Source organism: Lutjanus erythropterus, chromosome 10, assembly GCF_056507025.1.
Source record: "Lutjanus erythropterus isolate fLutEry1 chromosome 10, fLutEry1.hap2, whole genome shotgun sequence".
NCBI classification, from domain to species: Eukaryota; Metazoa; Chordata; class Actinopteri; order Lutjaniformes; family Lutjanidae; genus Lutjanus; species Lutjanus erythropterus.
Window position 1 is genome coordinate 41,038,611 of NC_139326.1, and position 19,232 is coordinate 41,057,842.

At 39.7% G+C, this 19,232-nt stretch overlaps 1 protein-coding gene across 2 annotated transcripts in view; it reads left to right on the top strand.

Annotated features, from left to right (window-relative positions):
* Positions 1 to 1,605: 1,605 nt before the first annotated feature.
* Positions 1,606 to 19,232, top strand: part of LOC146320903 (dual specificity testis-specific protein kinase 1) — a 42,558-nt gene continuing 24,931 nt past the window's right edge. The window contains exons 1-2 of one of the 2 annotated variants that reach the window (XM_084729345.1): positions 1,606 to 1,881; positions 4,506 to 4,576. In XM_084729345.1, coding sequence (XP_084585471.1) covers positions 4,546 to 4,576 — 31 coding nt within the window. In that variant the 5' untranslated portion in view covers positions 1,606 to 1,881; positions 4,506 to 4,545. The remainder of the gene's footprint in view (positions 1,882 to 4,505; positions 4,577 to 19,232) is intronic. The other variant, XM_084729346.1, reaches the window with a different exon arrangement.

The window sequence follows — 19,232 nt, forward strand, 5'->3', positions numbered from 1 at the left end:
CTAGACTGATATTTAGCCAGAGACCACAGTCTGATGCCGCTGGACTGTAAAGTTGGGACTGAACTCCAGCAGCTGCACACTCATGCTAATGTTAGCTCTCCATCAGTAGGAACAATAAACGTTCTCTGGAGGCTCAGATGTTCTCATTGCTCCCTTTTTGGGATCCTTTCCTTAACAGGAGGAGAACCAGAGATCAAGTTCTTATCCTATCTCTAAACCACAAGTTTTCTCCCAGAAAGGGGTGTGTCCTTGGCAACTGGATGACATATTGCTGATTTGATATATCAATATGATCAACACTTTCCTGAAAAACCTGTTGCATGCAATCTGAGACATGTCTTCTGTCCTCTGGTGGACTATCAGTGCACTGCAGGCAGCAGCCTGCCCTTGAGCACAAAATCCAATATGGCTGCCTTCATGTAGTGAGTCTCATGGTTGTTGCATGGAAATTCTTGGTAATGCTTCAATTCCAGGTTCCATTACTTCATGATAAATTGGCAGTAATTGCCAAACGATATATTTGAAATTTCCTAGAAATTACGCATAAATTACCTCTAGATTACCTCCAGATTTCACGGTTAAATTTAGTTGGTGGTAATTAAAAAGCAATACATCTGAAATTTCTATGAATTAACCCAAATATTCTCCCCAAATTTCATGGTAAGTGTGTCATAACTCGCATGAAAATGACACTTGCAAATTATAACATACTTACCTTGAAAGTCTGGATTAATCATTTTTAAGAAATTTCAAATATGTTACTTCATAATTACCACCCACTACATGAAAACAGTACTTGCTAATTATCACATAATTAACCACATTTGGTTGTAATTTGTAGGTAATTTGTGGGTAATTTCTAAGAAATTTCAAATATATTACTTTGCAGTTACTACCTAATCACCATGAAATTATGAGCCCTGGAAATTGAAGTGTTACCAAATGTTTGCTAATTTACAAGTTACAGTAAGAATAAATTATATTATTACTAATATTTCTGAATATTTACTTAAGTGAAAAAACATAATTACTTTGTACCTTATAGTAAAATAGGGTGAAAATGTGTGTATCAAATATGATAATTGTCTTTTCAGTTGATTTTCTTGAAAATGGATCACCAAGCTTTTTTGTTGACCACAAATGAGAAAAGGGTTTTTAAAAAAAATGAAATGTGTCAAATTTTCAGAGAGCAACTATATTGGTTTTTGTTTCTAAAATTAAAAAAAATTACGATTAATGAATTTCCATAAAAAAAGCCTGACATATCATATACGATACAAAGACCATCATGTAAGTAAATAATATAGAATTTGGATGGGGGATTTTGTCAGAAGGTCCAATAAACACTAAAAAAAATAATAATAAAAGAAAATTTAGGGTTTGCAGGGCTACAGATTGACTTGGGACCTGAAAGGGTCTCGAGTTCAAAAATATATAAGTTAATACAGAACATCTGCTATCAACAGAAATTTAACTAATGAACTCATCATCACTATGTGAGAATCTACATCAGTTCATCAACAGATCCTGCCTCCTCTCCTCCCTCCTCCTCTTCTACCCCCTTCTCTCCTCGTGGGTGGAGTTACATCCACCGACGAGCCGCTGGTGAGGCTGGTTCCTAAGACAACACATAAAACATGCATTTGCACCAGCGAGCCCTGTTTCACCCGCAGCCCGTCCACAGTCACAGTGAGCTGAGCTGAGCTGCAGGACAGTGAACGCACCGCCTGACCGCTGCAGAGACGCGGTAACAGAGGAGAAGAGTTGAAACAGACGGGACTTCTGCACAGACAGCACACTGAACGGAACTATGATGCTTCAAAGTTCACGGAATTTGTAACCTGAGCTGCCTTCTACCGACAACCACGGGACTGAATCTATGTAGGTAGACTGTTTCTGCTCTGTGTTGTGTGCTGTGTTTGTAGAAAGTTTGAGACTACCACCGCATTAGGATTTTATGAGAGAAAAATTTGAAGAATGTTATTCTGTTAACAAGCATGACAAGAATCACTCTGAATTTACAACTGAACAGCAAAATCTCACATATCAGGAGGAACTCCGGGTACAGAAAGCTTATTAGAGTAAAGGAAACTCATCACCATTGACACCATTGCAGTGGTTCCCAACCTAGGGATTGGGACCCTCAAAGGGGCCCCAAAATAAATCTGAAGCGATCAGCCTCTTTAAAGCTATCCTGTGGAGGTTTTATAAGCAATGTGAATTTTTTTTCCACATGATTTTTTGAAGTGCTGCAGGATTGAGCCCTAAAACCTGGAAATGAGTTAGCATATAGCACCTGCACTTCCCTCGTCTTGGAGTCAGTGGGCTTTTTGAATGTATTTTTGGTTATATTCCTGAAATAAAGTCTGTGGTTAACACAAACTGAAGCGTTTTTCACGTGTTGTTCTACAAACTTAAATGCCCCACTCATGAATTTTGATTTCTTAAAAAAGGAGTGTTGCTAACAAGTGGCTAAACAAGACAACACTGTTGTCATTGAAATTAAACATCAACATGTCAAACTCTAGTTAGGTAATGGTAGTGATGTTGAGTCATTTGACCATGGTGTAGTTTATTTATAGCCTACCGTTAGCTTGTTACTCCTGCTGAATGTATTTACACTTTAAAATCATATAAGTGGTGTTCATGTGTGAAGATTAGCTTGCTGAAGAAAGCATGTTATAAACTTTTGCTCCAATCCAAGGGAAAAATCCTGGTGTCTATTTGTGGAGGGAACCAGAGCAATGCTTATTTCCAGGTTGGCATACAAAAATCCATCATCTCTGCAGCACTTTATCTGTGTTCCAGTAATCACACTACCATAATATTTAGTATTATGGAAAAAGATTTAATATGTCGCAGCACATAGTATGTCACATGCAGTAAATACCAAGAATACCAGGACGTCTTACTGCATCTGGTCCCATTTTGCAGTATGCAAGCCAGCGTGCTTTTCTGGCTATTCTAACCCATGATCCTTTTCAAAGTTCAGGGTACCATGTTATGAGGAAGTAGTGTGTCCTAATTGTATGCATACTGCATGCCACTGTAGGCACTTCTAAAAAGTACAATAAAAAGAAAAAGTCTGCAATTTCAAATTGCTTGAAATCTTCTTCCTTGCTGTTGTTCGCGCACTGCTGCATTTCTTGGCACATTACTGCCACCAACTGTCAATCACTTCAATAGCGTGAAACCATTGTCAGGACTGTGTGACATGCCACCCACAATCATACACACACAAGCATCCTTGTGTGCAAACTCCATAGAAATGAATGAATTTTGTAGTCAAAATCTCCACAGTGTACCTTTAAATGGTAAAAGGCAGAGAAAATGTATATGATTTGATTTGATTTATTATGAATTTGATGATAATGCAGCACTTAAACAAAACTGAAAGCTGAAAAGGGACCTTTGTCTAAATTTAATCTTAAAACTTGTAATATTTCAATTTATATTATGCTTAGGATGGATATCCTTAAATCTATATTATATATACTACATTAAATCTATATTATATACAATATTTTTATATCAATATATTATGGGCCAAATGACAAAGTCATTTGTAAGATGTTGCATCACTAACATCACCCAGTCTGGCATTTTACCATGGAACTGACTTTTTCACTCCCTCTTTGTTTTCTTGTAACTGCTCAAATCGATGCTTTATAAACCCACTTTATGCTACGTGGCTAGCATCAAACAGCAGCCAGATAAAGTTAGCAGGTAGCTGGTAAACATAGAGCCAGATATATTTCCCCACATGTTTGTGTTGTGCTGCATCCAAGTGGGCAAAAAAAAATAATTGAATGCATGTAGGGCTGCTACAAACTATTTTCATTGTTCATAATTTTCTTGATTAATCAATAAGCTGTTCTATGAAATGTCCTCAAATTTCCTCAAATGTCTTGTTTTTTTCCACAACTCAAAGATATCAGCTTACTGTCAGAGAGGAGTAAAGAAACCAGAAAATATTCACATTAAAGGAGCTGGAATTAGAGAATTTTGACTTTTGTTCTTCAAAAAATAACTCAAAAGATTAATCAATTGATTAATCGACTAATCAGTTAATCGTTGCAGTTCTAAATGCATGACTAAACAAATTTGTGTTTAACTATCTGACAAACAGTAAACATGGGGTAGGCTTGTATTCTAGCGTAGCTAAATTGGCTGTGGGAATCTATGTGTGGGTGGGCTCACAGGTCATTTTTGGACTGGGGTCTAATGGAATAATCCAGCCCTGTATTTAATCCCAAAACTATTTTGACTTTTCTCTATTTTTTTAAGAGAAGGAAACATTACTTTTTGATTGGGAACCAGTGCCACATGGTTAAAAAATTCAAATGCAGTAGAAGTGTCTGATGTGTGAACTTGATGTCTACCAGTCAGTCCTCATGTTAGTTTCAGTGTTGCTTGCTTGACAGCTCATATGTGTTGTTTTTGTGTAAAGTCCCGTCTCTGTGCTGCTGCTCATTTGCTGTTGCATGTATGTGGTTCCTCCTCAGTTTCTGCAGAGACTTCTGGGTTTTTTCCACCAGCCACACGATGCATATGAATAGCTTAATAAATCACTGGAGTAAGTATTGACAAATTCAATTACTTTTTCAACTCATCTTTATAGTGTTCACACTGCAGCCCTGACAGTAAATGCATAAATTTCCTGGACCGTGTATCTACTAAGAGGAAGTGCTTTTATCACTGAGTAGCAAGAACGTGACAAAGTCAGGTTTTCTGACACTGAACTGAGAAACCACAACCTGTCTCCAGCTGTGGTCTGTGTGCAGTGTTGCATTGCTTCGTGCCAGTGTCTCACATCGGTTACAGTATGTTATGTCTGCTGTGTGTTTTTGTGTCTTGGAAGAAGTGAGATGAATGTGCTGTGCAGTAATTGTGTTTAGCTCTGCACTGTCCTGAAACAGAGACACCTTTGCTCAGCATCCTGCCTCTCTGAACGTGTTCACAGATGGTGTGTCAGAGAAGTGTCCTGTTACCCGCCCTCCATGTTCAACACATCCTCTACAGGCTATAGGCTTCCTTTCTTTTTGACCTCTTACAAAAGAGGCCTCATGCTCAGAGAATCTATTTTGTTCAAGTAAAAGAATCTTTTCAAGTAGCAGATAAATATGAAACCCATAATATTCAATATTAAATAAATAGATGAAAAAAATATGAAAAAGTTTTGCAAATTTTATTCAAACTGAACTCATTATTATGAAATATTATTTCATCATACATTTACATTAAAAAATGATAGATTTATTGGATATATTTTTTATGCAGCATTTAGTTCCCACCAAGTATCGATTCATCCATCCATTCATCTTCAACCGCTTATCCGTAGTCGGGTTGTGGAGGTAGCAGTTCCAGCAGGGGACCCCAGACCTCCCTTTCCCTGGCCACATTAACCAGCTCAGACTGGGGGATCCTGTGGTGTTCCCAGGCCAGGGTGGAGCTATAAACCCTCCACCTAGTCCTTGGTCTGCTCTGTGGCTTCCTCCCAGTTGGGTGTGCCTGGAACACCTCCACAGGTAGATAGTGGCATCCTTATGAGATGCCTGAACCAACTCAAGTGGTCCGTTTCTACATAAAAGAGCAGCGGCTCTACTCCAAGTCCCTCATGGATGACTGAGCTTCTCACCCTGTCCCTAAGAGACATATCCAGTCTATATGTGTTTTGTCGATTTGGAGAAGGTGTATGACCGGGTTCCTCAGCTGACAGGGGTCACTGCTCAGCGCTATCCAATCTCTGTACACCCAAAGTTAGAACTGTGTCTAGGTTCTTGGCAGTAAGTTGGGTTCTTTCTCAGTGAGGGTTGGCCTCTGCTTTGCGCGTTATGACCGATTCTGTTTGTGATATTCATGGACAGGATCTCAGGCGTACTCGTGGAAGGGAGGGGTTGCAGTTTGGTGAGCTGAGGATGGCATTGCTGCTTTTTGCAGATGATGTGGTCTTCATGGCATCATCGGTTTATGACCTCCAACACTCACTGGATGGGTTCACATCCGAGTGTGAGGTGATCAGCAGTCTGAAGGCAATATGTCATCCAGTTGCCAAGTCTGAAGCCATGGTTCTCAGCAGGAAACCGGTGGATTGTCTACTCTGAGTAGGGAATGAGTCCTTACCCCAAGTGAGATAGTTCAAGTATCTCAGGGTCATGTTCTTGTGTGAGGAGACAATGGAGTGTGAGATGAAGGAGCAGGAGTGTTATCAGATTCACTTTAATGCAACATTGTGACAAAAAGAGAGCTGAGCCAGAATCCAGTCTTCGTTCCTTCTCTCATCTCATGAAGGGTGGGTCATGACTAAAAGAACGAGATTACAGATAGTGGCCAAGTAAAAGTAAATTTATTGTGACTGTTGACCCCTCTCTCTTCTTAATGGACCAGCAGGGGCCACAAATTATCAACAACTGCTAGGCTAAAAACAAGGCTTAGCTACGTAGTTTAAGACCACATTTTGGCCTTGGTCATGGCTCAAAAACTGACATCAATAGGAAAGTTTCGTTTCATCTTAATCTGGAGCAACTGCTTATTAATTCCATACTTGATATATGATGATCCACAAAAGTTAAAGACATAATACTACATGAATAAATCCCCACCATCTTGACTGCACCTCATTGGCTGCTTCTCTGTGTCACTGTTCTGTGTCTCTGCAGCTACCATTGAGTGTAACTCACTTAATTCTGAACAGATTTTCATGAAATTTGGTTTGTTAAAAACACGAGTTGAACATGATAGTAGATACTTGTTAGGATTGTTGGCTCTGTGCCAAAACATGAATCTTCTGAATAGCCACAACTTCCAGTGGCACATGCAGGCTCTGTCCAAACATCAAGGCAACATCAAGTGTCAATTGTTCAGAATTTCAGCTTTATGAGTTTCTCCAAAAATGCAGATTTCAAAATCTGTGATATTATTGTACAGTATAGCCACATGGTTGTGTTAATGTTCTAGATCAGTGTTTCCCAAACTTTTTTTTCCTGGGGAACCACTTGCAAAGAACCAACCAACACAACCACAGTATAATCCAATCCACAGTAGACCTTAGTAATAAATATCGGTAAGACTTAATTTGTGCATAAGTCACCATTTTTACTTCCATTTCCGCATCACTATTATTTTGACTAAAGCTGCAATGTTTAATCGATTATTAAATTAAACACCAACTCTTTTCATAATCAATTAATCAGCTTATTAGTTCGAGTCATTTTCTAAAGGAAAAAAAAGTCAAAAGTCTCTGATTTTAGCTTCTTAAATGTGAATATTTTCTGCTTTCTTTACTCCTCTCTGATAGTAAATTGAATATCTCTGCGTTGTGGACAAAATAAAACAAGAAATTTGAGGATGTCATTTTGGTCTCTGGAAAACACTGATTGACACTTTGTCACATTTTATGGACCAAATAACTAATAGATTAGTGGAAAGATTACTGCCAGTTTGATCATGAGTTGACATACGTCTGTGCGCTCTACCTGTTTTCACATATTTGGACCTATTTTTCAATTAACAATATTGTGAAAGGATCAATTGATTTTCATTATTACACTTTCAGAACCAAACAACTAATTGAGTAGTGGAAAAATTATTGCCAGATCGATATTTTGGACCGTTTTTCACCAACAACTCTTTGATCAATCATGAATATAATAATATATATATATATATATATATATATATATATATAATGGACAGATTGATTGGCAATAAATTATTTGCAGCCCTAATCTTGATGCATGTTATTGCAAACACATATACATGTTAAATAATTTATAAATGATAAATAAATGCATTTATTCTGAGTTAACAAGACATCTCATTAGCGTTATTTCTATATAGAACATTTTAGAACACTGAATTCTAAGAATATAATTAAGACACTACTACATTTCTTCCATAGTCTTTTTATTGGTTTGGTGACCTAAATAAAATCTCCTGTGACCCACTTGTGGGTCCTGAACCAGTGTTTGGGAATGACTATTCTAAATAACAAAATGTTCAAAATAAATTAGAATATTTAAATTGAGAAGTCTGGACACAAATGTAGATAAGAAAATGTACACTATACAATTCTGCCCAGACACTTGTAGTGCCATTGCAGTAGGTGCTTCACCATCTGTTGCCTAGTGGTGATTTTCACTCTAATGTGTGACCTCTTCTAGTTTAATATGCAGCATGTTGGGACGCTATAGATGGTAGGTTGTTGCTTTTATACCAGTTTCCTTAACTTGCAGGGATTGTTCTCTCTCTCTTGTTGATTTAGAAACAGCCTCAGCAGTAGTACAAAACATATCACATTGTGTTGATCTCAGGCCAAAACAAACACCTGCGAATTTCCATTTAATATTTAGAGCCATATTAAAGCGCTCAGCTACTTAGAAACAAGGTTCATGTTTGCACTGGCTGCGTAGGTTGCGGCAGGCCTTTGAAAACACTTCTTCCCCAGCCATCTGTGTCATCCTCCTCCATCCCACTCCAGGGACAGGCTGGTGGATTTATATATGCAGACTTGTTGTGGAAGTGTGTACAGTGGAGGGATAGAGAGGGAATCCTGATGAATCCACTCCGCACTCTCTTCTCCTGCTCTTGATGCTGATGTGAGGATTTAACAGGGATTCCCTCCTGCTGGGGATCACACTGATCATCAGTAGTGGTGTGTCCTCTGTGCCCTAAGCCATCACCTCACAGATGGTAAACGCTCACAGTAATCTCACCATGAAATATAGACCAATCCTGTCAACTTCACATCCCAGCATCTCTGTGATGTCTCACCATGGACTATCTATGAGGGGTTTGGGTGCCACCCAACACATTTATTCTCTTTCTTTCTGAGAGTGAGATGAGAAGATAAATATTAATGTCTATATCTGTGCATTAAATGATGATCCCAGTATTTTTCAACGCGGGACTCAGGGCCTTTTCAAACTTAATTAGCAAAGTCATTTGCTGTGACTCAATTTGCCTACTTCTGTACATACATTTCCTGTTTTGAGTGTGTTCACATTGACATTTATGGCAAAACCAACTGCACTGCACGTACCTGGATGTTGTACCCATAACAGTCAAAAAGTTGAGTGGGGAGCGCTGGACACTTTTCACCCTCAGTGGTCGCCATCTTTTCTATACAGCAGAAGAGGCTGGGCTACGAAACTTCATGGTGGAACATGGTGGCCCAGGCGGCTGAGGAAGCAACCATGGTGACTAGTCAATTCATTCTCCAGCTAGTTGCTAACAACTGATGATTTTGTGCATCTGCATCCCATAATGCAAAGCACACCTGGCTTTAGGAGTTGGAGAATATGCTGTGTAGTTGCGTCACATTGAGATTGGATGACATTCCCACCAAAAATGAACTGCTGACCAATGTGTTTATGACTGCTTATTTTGCTCCACACCTGAGTATGATTGTTGTTCTCAGACCGTCCAAACAAATTGTATCAGAGAAATATTCAAACAGACTAAACAACACAAATAAAATTCCCTTACTCTAAGAGATTTGGCAACATGACTCCAGTTGTACATGTAGTCAGAATGGTACGTCCCAGAGAGGTATAGGGGAAATAGAAGAAACATAAGGCCGATGTACTTCTGGGGGTAAGCAAACATGTAGTCAGCTATGCAACAAGTGACTACATGTGAGTGTACAATGGAATGTGCAAACAAACAAAATCAAACAAATCCCTATCCAGTTCCCAAACCACTCCAGTAAGTGGAGTACCTCTTTAAGTTAACTAACCATACATTCACAAACTAAGCTACAACCAGGTCAGCTTGGGTAGTGTCAAGATATTACAGTGTACCAGTATTAAGAAACTCTACGTGTATGATTTTCAATACTGTCATAAATATAGATGCTCCTCTTTCTATTAAAGTGATATAGATTCTGTATTGAGGTCATGTATTGTAGAATACAGCTCTTGCCACCAGGGGTCAGTCTCTCTGGTGGGCAGGGCAGCACAGCTGAGCAACACAGCATCTTGCAGGATAAAATTAGAGGACTAAGTAACTAAAGTAAAAAGAGAGAGATGCCTCTGCCGTTGTTTGAAAGTGTTTTGGGTTTAGTCTTGATGATATAGGTGAGACAGCAAACACTGCAGACTAGGGGTGTCACGGTATGAAATTTTAACCTCACGGTTATTGTGACCAAAATTATCACGGTTTTCAGTATTATTGCAGTATTTTTTAAAAAGTGTGTTGAATACATGACTGTTCAGCAAACAACAGCAATACCTCCATTGTCAAGTTTGTTGATGACACAGTGGTGTTAGGCCTGATCAGCAACAACAATTAACAGGCCTATCTGAAGACAGGCCCCCTTCCTCCACGTGAGCCCTATCATGCACCCTTCCCTTCTCCTTACGCATATGCCATGTATATATCCCCCTGCCACACACACCTCATTTATTCACACGTACATCCCTGCACACTATAAGCTGAGTGATCAACTGCATTTCACTACGTCTTGCATTAGTATTACAAACATGTGACAAATAAATCCTTGAATATGTTCAGAAGGAATTGATAGTCCTACAATAACATGCAAAATATTTAAATTGTAATTAAGTAAAAACACTAATACCACAATGTAAAAATACCTAAGTAAAGAATGTGAGTATTTTTCCATCACAGCAGGTCAGTGATCAGTGTTTCAGTGACTCTCTGTGGATCAGTGAATAGTGTTTTATTTATGGCGGCCCGCCACATTAAAAACATCAGCACCGCGACATGATTTTTTATTTTTGGAGCTGCGCACCTTTTTCGGTTGTGTCTAGAAGGTAACTCTTTATTTGCACAACTCTTGTGAGATTTGTTTCCGTTATTTCTACTAAAATAATCAAACTCGCGCGATCTTTCACGGGTCTAGGGTTCCCTTCTAAAAACGACCCCCTGTCTCTCTGTCAAACTAATGACAGCAGACTGTCTGTAAACAGCACAATGTTAAACTCTCCAGTGTTTCACTCAAAGACTTTATTTGTGTGGACACCCAGGTTTGGTTTGTGACCTGTTTTGTTATTTTTATTTTTTTAATCAGTCCGAGAGGATGACGGTATCAGTGATTGATTAGTGATCAGTCTGCCCTCCTCTCCTCCCTCACCTGTTCACTCTGCTGTGAGAAGATCTGAAAGTTTCTCACAGAGAAACACAGACTCTCCTGTTTTACATATAGGCCTCTTTATACAGTTGTTTAATTTTATAAGTGCATCTGGTTGGTGTCGATGTCATTAACCATCATGTTAGTTTCTGTTGTAATAAACTCCATCATTAACAACAGTCTCCTCCACACGCAGCTTCTCTGCAGTTGGTCTGTGCGTTTCCTGATCAGATAAACCAGCACTGGAAAGACTAGAAAAGTTTCGCCAGTTAAAATAGAAGCGTCCCGTCAAAATGTAAAATCTCTTAATGATTTATTGGTTATAGGTCCGGGTCCGTATAGGACGGCGTGTGGGTCCGGACTCGGACCGCAGTCCACCAGTTAGGGACCCCTGCTATATAGTAATACACATGTAGTGACTGTCAACTAAAATGGTTAAAACAAACGAAGTGTATTACATTGTTGTGCCTTCAATTAGCGCTCAATAATACCATGTCTTCATTTCACTGTCTCATCTGAAGTTTGTTAGGGGTTGTAGGCTACAAAGTGCGCCTGCGCAGCAACTTCAGCAGACTCAGATGAGACACTGGAAAGGCTCATGGTGCCTACACCGCGGGCGCAGCAATCCACCGCGATGATATATATTTTTAAAATTAAAACGGTAATTGTTATAGTCAACATTTTTACCGGGGTTTACCGCTCCACCAGTAACCGTGACACCCCTACTGCTGACTGGTCAGAGTAACTTGGTGTAGTGAGTTGAGCAAGCATGAGGGAGGGAGGGAGCTCCTGTGTGTGTGTGTGTGTGTGTGTGTGTGTGTGTGTTTTTGTGTGTGTGTGTGTGTGTTGTTTTCCAACTGCAGGAATTAGCATCTCGATGAAGATCAGCTCTCTCAGCTGTCTGCAGTGGAGTACTACTACGTAGAGTCAAATCACAGCCGCCTGGTCGCCCCTTCAGGACAACTTTTATCATGTGTTTAAATCAATCAGCCACAGGTGTCGTGGGCTTGACTGGTGATATTGATGGACAAAAGAAAGAGGATGAAACCTGACTGGACACCTCCAATCAGCTTATACCTGGTGATCACAGTTGACCCTTCCTAAGTCCTGCCTCTTTTTGCCAATAACATTTGAGCAATCTTGAAACCTCAGACAACGTTTTCTTACCTGAAAAGTGAGTGTTTATTCATTTGCAGTAATAAACATTTAAGCAGTTAGTTTTCTTAGCTCAAAGTCTCACAGACAGGCGTTTGAGAATTAGGAGGCTCGTGCTGCTGATACTCTGTAATGGAGGTAGTGAGTAGGAAGTTAGCATAAACCACAGTCAGAGTGGAATTATGAGAATAAGGTCCATGTTGTAACATACCCAAATATTTCTCTAATTACAGTACAGAGCTGTAGGGGAAACAGCCTGACTTCATCCAAAGCACAAAAATAGACTGAGAACGCTTGCTAGTATTTTATGTCTTACATATTTAGAATCTTTATGACTGGCAAATCATTTAAATCTTGTCAGGGTGTAATTTAGGCCATCATGGAAACTAAAATGCTAGTGGAACCCAGGATGATAATACAGTGTTTGACTTCAGCTACTAGCACCACTGCATTAAGTGCACTACCTGTCATTGCATGTTGACTTTGCCATTCTTCAAATGCTGCATTCAGAAATGCTGGTTATGTTTTGGTGCATGTCCGCGTTTTTACTGTAGCATGAACAAACATTGTGGGTTGGCTCCAACACTGGATGAGTTCAGTGTTGTGGTGATGGTGGGAGACAGTAGACAGACACAAAGGTACATTGTGCTGTTTCCACATTTTTGATGACCTCCCAACACTGTTTCCAGCCCTCTCTCCTGTCTCTACAAGTGGCACGTTGTTCTTGAACTGGATTTAGAATGAAGCATCTCGCTCTGCCAAGATTTCTACAAGCAGTCAGGGTGTCACTCTGTTGTGGGATAAAATCTGTACTGTTTGTTTGGATACCCTGCATAACAACAGAGGGAGATACTGCTGATTATGGCATGACTCAAATTCCCAGAATGCCTGAGTGCATTTGGAAACAGTCCAGTGATTAAACTTATTTACAATCATGAACATTACTTAAAGTAATGACCAATGTCATTGTGACTTTAAGAGCCAGCAGGTCTTACTGTAGCCGAACGCTTCTATTTTCAGATGTCATAATATACAGTAGGCTTGAGGATGTTATACTGTACGCCGGTATTTCCATGCTGTTCTGGTAGCTCAGCAAAAGCCGCATGCCATGTGTATTTTTACTCTAAGAACCAGCAACCACTTCATGTCCATCTGGGCAGTGTTTTTTAGGGACTGTAAAATAAAAATGATTGGAGTAGGGAGGAGGAGCTGAACCTTATGTTCCAAACAAGGTGAATATTTGGACCCTTTACTCAACTTACAGGAACATTTCCACCCACTTTTCCCCAATGTCGATTGAATTGCTACAGTTTGTATCACCATTAATGCTGTAACTAAAGTTAAATTTAAGATGATACATGCACTTAATCACATGTTACAAATGGAATAAGCCACTGCCAACACAACAAACTGGTGTGTTAACCAAACATTGCAGCCACTCTCTGACACTAGGGACGGCCATGTTGGTGTGTTTGTCCACAACCACTTTGGTACAGACTGAAATATCTCCACAAGGGATTGATATAAAATTTTGTACAGACATTTATGGTCCGAAAAGATGAAGCTTACTGATGTTAATGATTCTCTGACTCTTTTTCTAGCACCACCCGCAGGTCAAACTTTTTCTTATCCAGTGAAATATTTCTAACCAGACATGCCAGATGGTTTGTTACACAGAACCATCTGGTAGGTCGTCCCTAGAAACTGTTTCAAAAAACACTTGGTGATTGGACAAACTCTCTGTCTGTCATATCTAACATGAGCTAACGTCAACCAATCAGATCCACCAGTGGTCCCAGTTGGTAAATCAAACTCTGGAGAAAAGCCTTCAGTGTTGTTCTTTGCTCTTCTGTCAATGAGGAAATTCTCTGCAGTTCTAATATAACTGGCATAATTAAAACCATGCCTATAGCTGCCAGTTATCCCTTCTAGGACAATGATTGGCTTCACCACTTTTGGTGTGGACACAAACAGATAACCCGAAGCCTGGCAAGATGGATTCTCGTGAATCCAGCTGTCTTGCAAAGTAAAAATATCTCATCATAATCCATCATCAGGTCAGTATTTCAGTTTGTCCAATACTTTGGTTTCTGACTTCATACCTGCAAAGCTAGTGACATTCCCATTAGCTTCAGCTGTACCCTGTATTTGGGGCTAGTCAGCAAGTGTTGGCATGCTAGTATGCAAACTAAGATAATGAATATGGTAAATAATATACTTGTTCAACATCAGCATGTTGGCTTTGTGATTGTATGTTGCTGATATTATCATATAGCTCAATGCACCACTCTACCTAAGTACTGACTCATACAGCCACTTGCACAACTGTAGACTTGTTTAAGGGCTGCTGGAAGAAGAGTTTTGACTGTTGCTGTGAGTCAATGAGGGGAATGGCACAGCCACCATCTCCAAGGTTACTGAGGGACTTGAGCCCATAAATCTTCATCCCTTCACTCACCAAACAATCCAAGTAAATCCACATTTCGAATGAGAGAAAGTTGAAAACTCTCCTCTGCTCTCCACCCTCTCAGTATTTTATTGTCACTTCAGCCAAAAAAAAACTACCTCTGTCAGAAAAGGTTCTGACGCTTAACATCCCCTCCACCATTTAATCTTGTTTTTCACATTCCCTTGAAAGAATAGTTTCACCCAAAAACAAAAATTCAGTATTATCAACTCACCCTCATGCTGATTGAGGGTCGAGTTTATTTTGTTAGTCTGCCAAACTCTGCTGGAGTTTCACAGGAATACAGCATTTCAGAATCTCCTTAACAATGGAAGTGAATGGTGACTGGATTTCAACCGTGAAAAACAACTGGAGAAAAAAACATAAAAAGCCTCTATGCTGCTCATCTGGCATAATCCAAGTTGCCTAAAGTCTGCACACCATCACAACACACACACCCAGTTCAGACAGTGTGCACGTGGCTACAGTGAAGATTCAGGCTAAAAACATGGTGTAAAATACATCTCTTTAGTCAGCTGGGTATGCCGGGGCTTTAGGAGACACACATACACCAGACGAGCAGTGTGGAGGCATTTTCTGTTTTTTTTCCTGTGAAACTCCAGCAGTGTTTTGTGGACTAAAAACCTAAACCTGACCTTCAGTCAGCATGAGGGTGAGAAGATAAATGAAATTTCATTTCCGGGTGAACTATCCCTTTAACACATCACTTCTCAGAGATCAGCTTATGTGTAAGTCAGTGTGTCCACAGCTGTGACGTCTTCTTCCTCAGAGCTCGGTGTTCTGGCTGCAGCAGTAACCACACTGCCACTTCACTGTGGTATTAGGAGGTGTACCACAGGGCAGAGCACATTACTGCCATCACCACCACAATATCTGACAGTGTTTCCACCCTCATGATGGCTATAATGACTTAAGTGTTGTGCAACCAAACCAGTAAACATTTCATTCCTATTTGTTTGGTTTGACATGTAGATGTTCCAGCGTAAAGAGACAGACGTGACTGAGCTGGTGTTGACCACAGAAAAAAACAAACTGTAACCTGAGTTTAAGCTCTGTAAGTGAAGATAGTGAGTGAGGTCAGTGGAGCGGAAAGACACAGAAGAAGAAATGTATAATGTATCATTTCCTGAGTGACGAGGGATTGTTCCACAGGAAGACCTCCAAGAGAGCAGGGGCCAGATACATAATGATAACTTCATAATAACTTCACCTTTCAAAAACAAACTTACAAAGTGTTTCACAATAAGCACATGATAAGGTGAAATAAAATGCAGAACATTGGACAAAGATAAAAACGGAAAAAGAGATGTAAAGGAGGATACTGAGTCCCCAGGCAGGGAGTTCCACAGCTGAGGGGCCTAGACACAATAAACATATTTCTCAAAATGTTGAACTATTCCTTTAAGATAGTTAAGCAGGTGTAAAACAAGTGCACACCTCTTTTGTTGAATTCTTTATTCCAAACTCTTGTAGTCACTTTTCTTCCCTGTTAAAAGGTACAGTTCACTCAAAAATGAAAATTCATTCATTATCTACTTATCCCCATGCTGATTGAAGGTCAGGTTTAGTTTTTTAGTCCACAAAACACTGCTGGAGTTTCACAGGAAACAGTGTTACAGAATCTCCCAAACAATGGAAGCAATGGTGACCAGTTTTCAATTGGAAAAAAAAGAAAAACATAAAATGCCTCCATATTGCTCATCTGGTGTAATCCAAGTCTCCTAAAGCCCCAACATGCCAGGTTGGATATTTACAACATACAAAGGGTTTTGTGGAGGATTAAAAGACTTTCCCATGGAGGCCTGTTACAGTATGTCTTTGTGTTACACTCTTTATTAGAGCAGCAGTCAACTTTAACCACGCACAGTGAGTGAGTCGTGGTGAGCAGTGATTGCATTACTGTGGCTCTGTGTCATGCTCTTTTCATCATCTGAAGGGAACGTATGCTCCCTCACCTCTAAATTACAGAACATTATAGAACACATGATAGAACGAGTTCTATGGAATTACAGGAACAGTGCATATTGTGCTGGACTGAAGTTACTGCTCTTTACTAGAGCAGGTCAATATAGAGTTAGTTGAGAATAGATTTGTAGTGATTGACCTGCAGTAGCTCCCATGGATGCATACAGCTGGTCTCCGCCTATAGCACAGAGCAAGAGGACTGCTGCCTGTTAGTAATTCACTCTGATGTTTGGATGATTTTAGTATGAAGGTCTTGGCATACCAAATGGTTTCACATATGCCATGTGGTGTGTCAGTGATATGTGGCCTGTTGAAGCTGTTGCACCACCTCAAGCTCATGTCACTGCCAGTCAGGACACTCAGGTGATACTGATGTGTGCACAGATAACCTCCTAATGTGAAAATCATGACACTCTACTGAAACTTCAACTAAGTTTAAGATGTTTATGGTGTGTAAAATATTATAGTTTATAATGGGTTAGACTCTACTTTAGATGAAATTGTAATAATGGTGCCAGTTTGTGTGGGCAAATGTACTTTGTACACCAGCAGAAAAGAAGATGAAAAAATAACAAGTGCTGTACTTGAAACAAATCTGCACCAAGTGAACAGATTGGAAACTGAAAGGAGAGAACTTGACTAGAGTGCCGGGTGATGAATTGCAGCTACATTTACTATTTACATAACAAATACTGTGTGAAGTAGCTGAAAGTGAATTCTTCTGGAGCAGCTACAAAATGAACCTATAGTGCATCCTTTAAAAAATCCTTAATGTACTCTTGTGGCCCATTTTTGGGCCTTTATGATTAATATAACCATAAATATGATATTAATTTATTGTTACATTTAAACAATATATATATTTTTTTCAACTTCCATGCTGATCATAAGGATTTTAACCCTTTAAATACCAACTTGTTTACATGACACAATTGGGGTTTTTTAATGAAAAAACACAATAACTGGTTTAAGCCTTGAGTGGAAGTTTAGTTAATTTAGGCCAGGCTTTTTCACTGAAGCACAGACTTAGTTATCACCCTTGATGGAATACCCCCCTGAAAAGCCTGTTTACATTTTCCCAGGAAAGTGACAATTTGTAGTATATCAGTCAGTTAAAAAGATTAATTCTATATTTGATGTTATATTTTGTGGTAAGAGAGATGGAGACACTTCTGCTTTTGTCCACCAGGGCCTCCAAAATCAACACAATAATGTTCCTTTAAAGCTGTGCTAACCAGTATTTTACCAATAGATGAAAGGACTGTGTTTAATGTGAAAGGTTCTCATAGTGATTAACCCACACAAACTCCACAGTTTCTCTAACTCCATGAATTCATTGTTTTGATTCAGTCTCATCATTCTCATCTATCTTGTTTCCAGAAGCAAGTAGCTGTTTCCAGTCAAAAAGTCAGCACCAAACAGCTAGGTAGCAGCTAGCTGGTGAACATAGTGGTTCATTTAGCAGTGAAAGAGCAAGATATTTTTCTCAGGGGTTGGTGGAGACCAAAGCAGTGCTAAAAGGAGAAGTGTTTTTTTACAGGACAGCGGCGATCTGATCTTCACTGTAGGATTTACCACAGTGTGCTCTGCTAATGACACCTTTGTTGACCCACTTTAAGTAAAGAATCAGATTTGACTGACTGCATTTTCTTTATCTTTACCCAGTTGAATATGTTTTGCATTTTCATGGAGTTGCTTTCAGATGGACAGTGTTACAGCTTACAAAGGAAATGATTATTAAAACAAGCAGTGTGTTCTTTTTGCCCTAATGTGTAAATAGACAGTTCATGTTCTGCAGCAGTGGCATAACATCATTAATGTGTCCACCATCAAGTGTGGGTGACGCCAGTGGGGAGCCACAGCTATGTGTGGTGGGGCTCTGGCTGTCCCTTATTGATCTGATGTCAGCTCACTGATCCCCGGCTGCCATCTCTGCCTCCACAAACCTGCAGAGCAGGCACAGCTCCCTCTGTGGCTGCTGCAGCTCTGAGATGAGCGCTTTGGAAAATCCATTAAGCAATTAACAGCTACTGTGGCTTGGCTCAGGCCAGTTTAAGTGCTCGGCTTTAATGCGTGAGGCCGCAGCCAAAAATGTCATGACTAGAGGGCTGTTACAGCCAGATTAATGCTCTGCTGCTGTTGTCCTTGTTGTCAACATACTTTATGCCTGAAGTCAGTGGGGAGCACAGGATGTTGTTATCTGCACCCTGACTCTGAATTCTACATTAAGCACACATTAATATCCCATTTTACTATTAAGTGCACCTGAGGTGGCAAAAGTCCACATATTCTGTACTTACTGTAAGTAAAAATACACATACTTTTGTAAGAAAAAAAAAAGACTGGTGGAAGTGGAAGTACTGATTTAACTTATTCACTGCAGTAAAAAAGTGAAAAAGTACAGGTTCTGAAATGTCAAAGTATAAAAGTAAAGAGTGGCCTTCTGACATTTCTATAGACAGTTTCTGTATGAAGCTATGTGAACTTCACCTTTGTTTTTGTCTTGTTACATTTTTTGTCTTGTTATTCCCCTTGTTATCTTGCTGTCTTTTG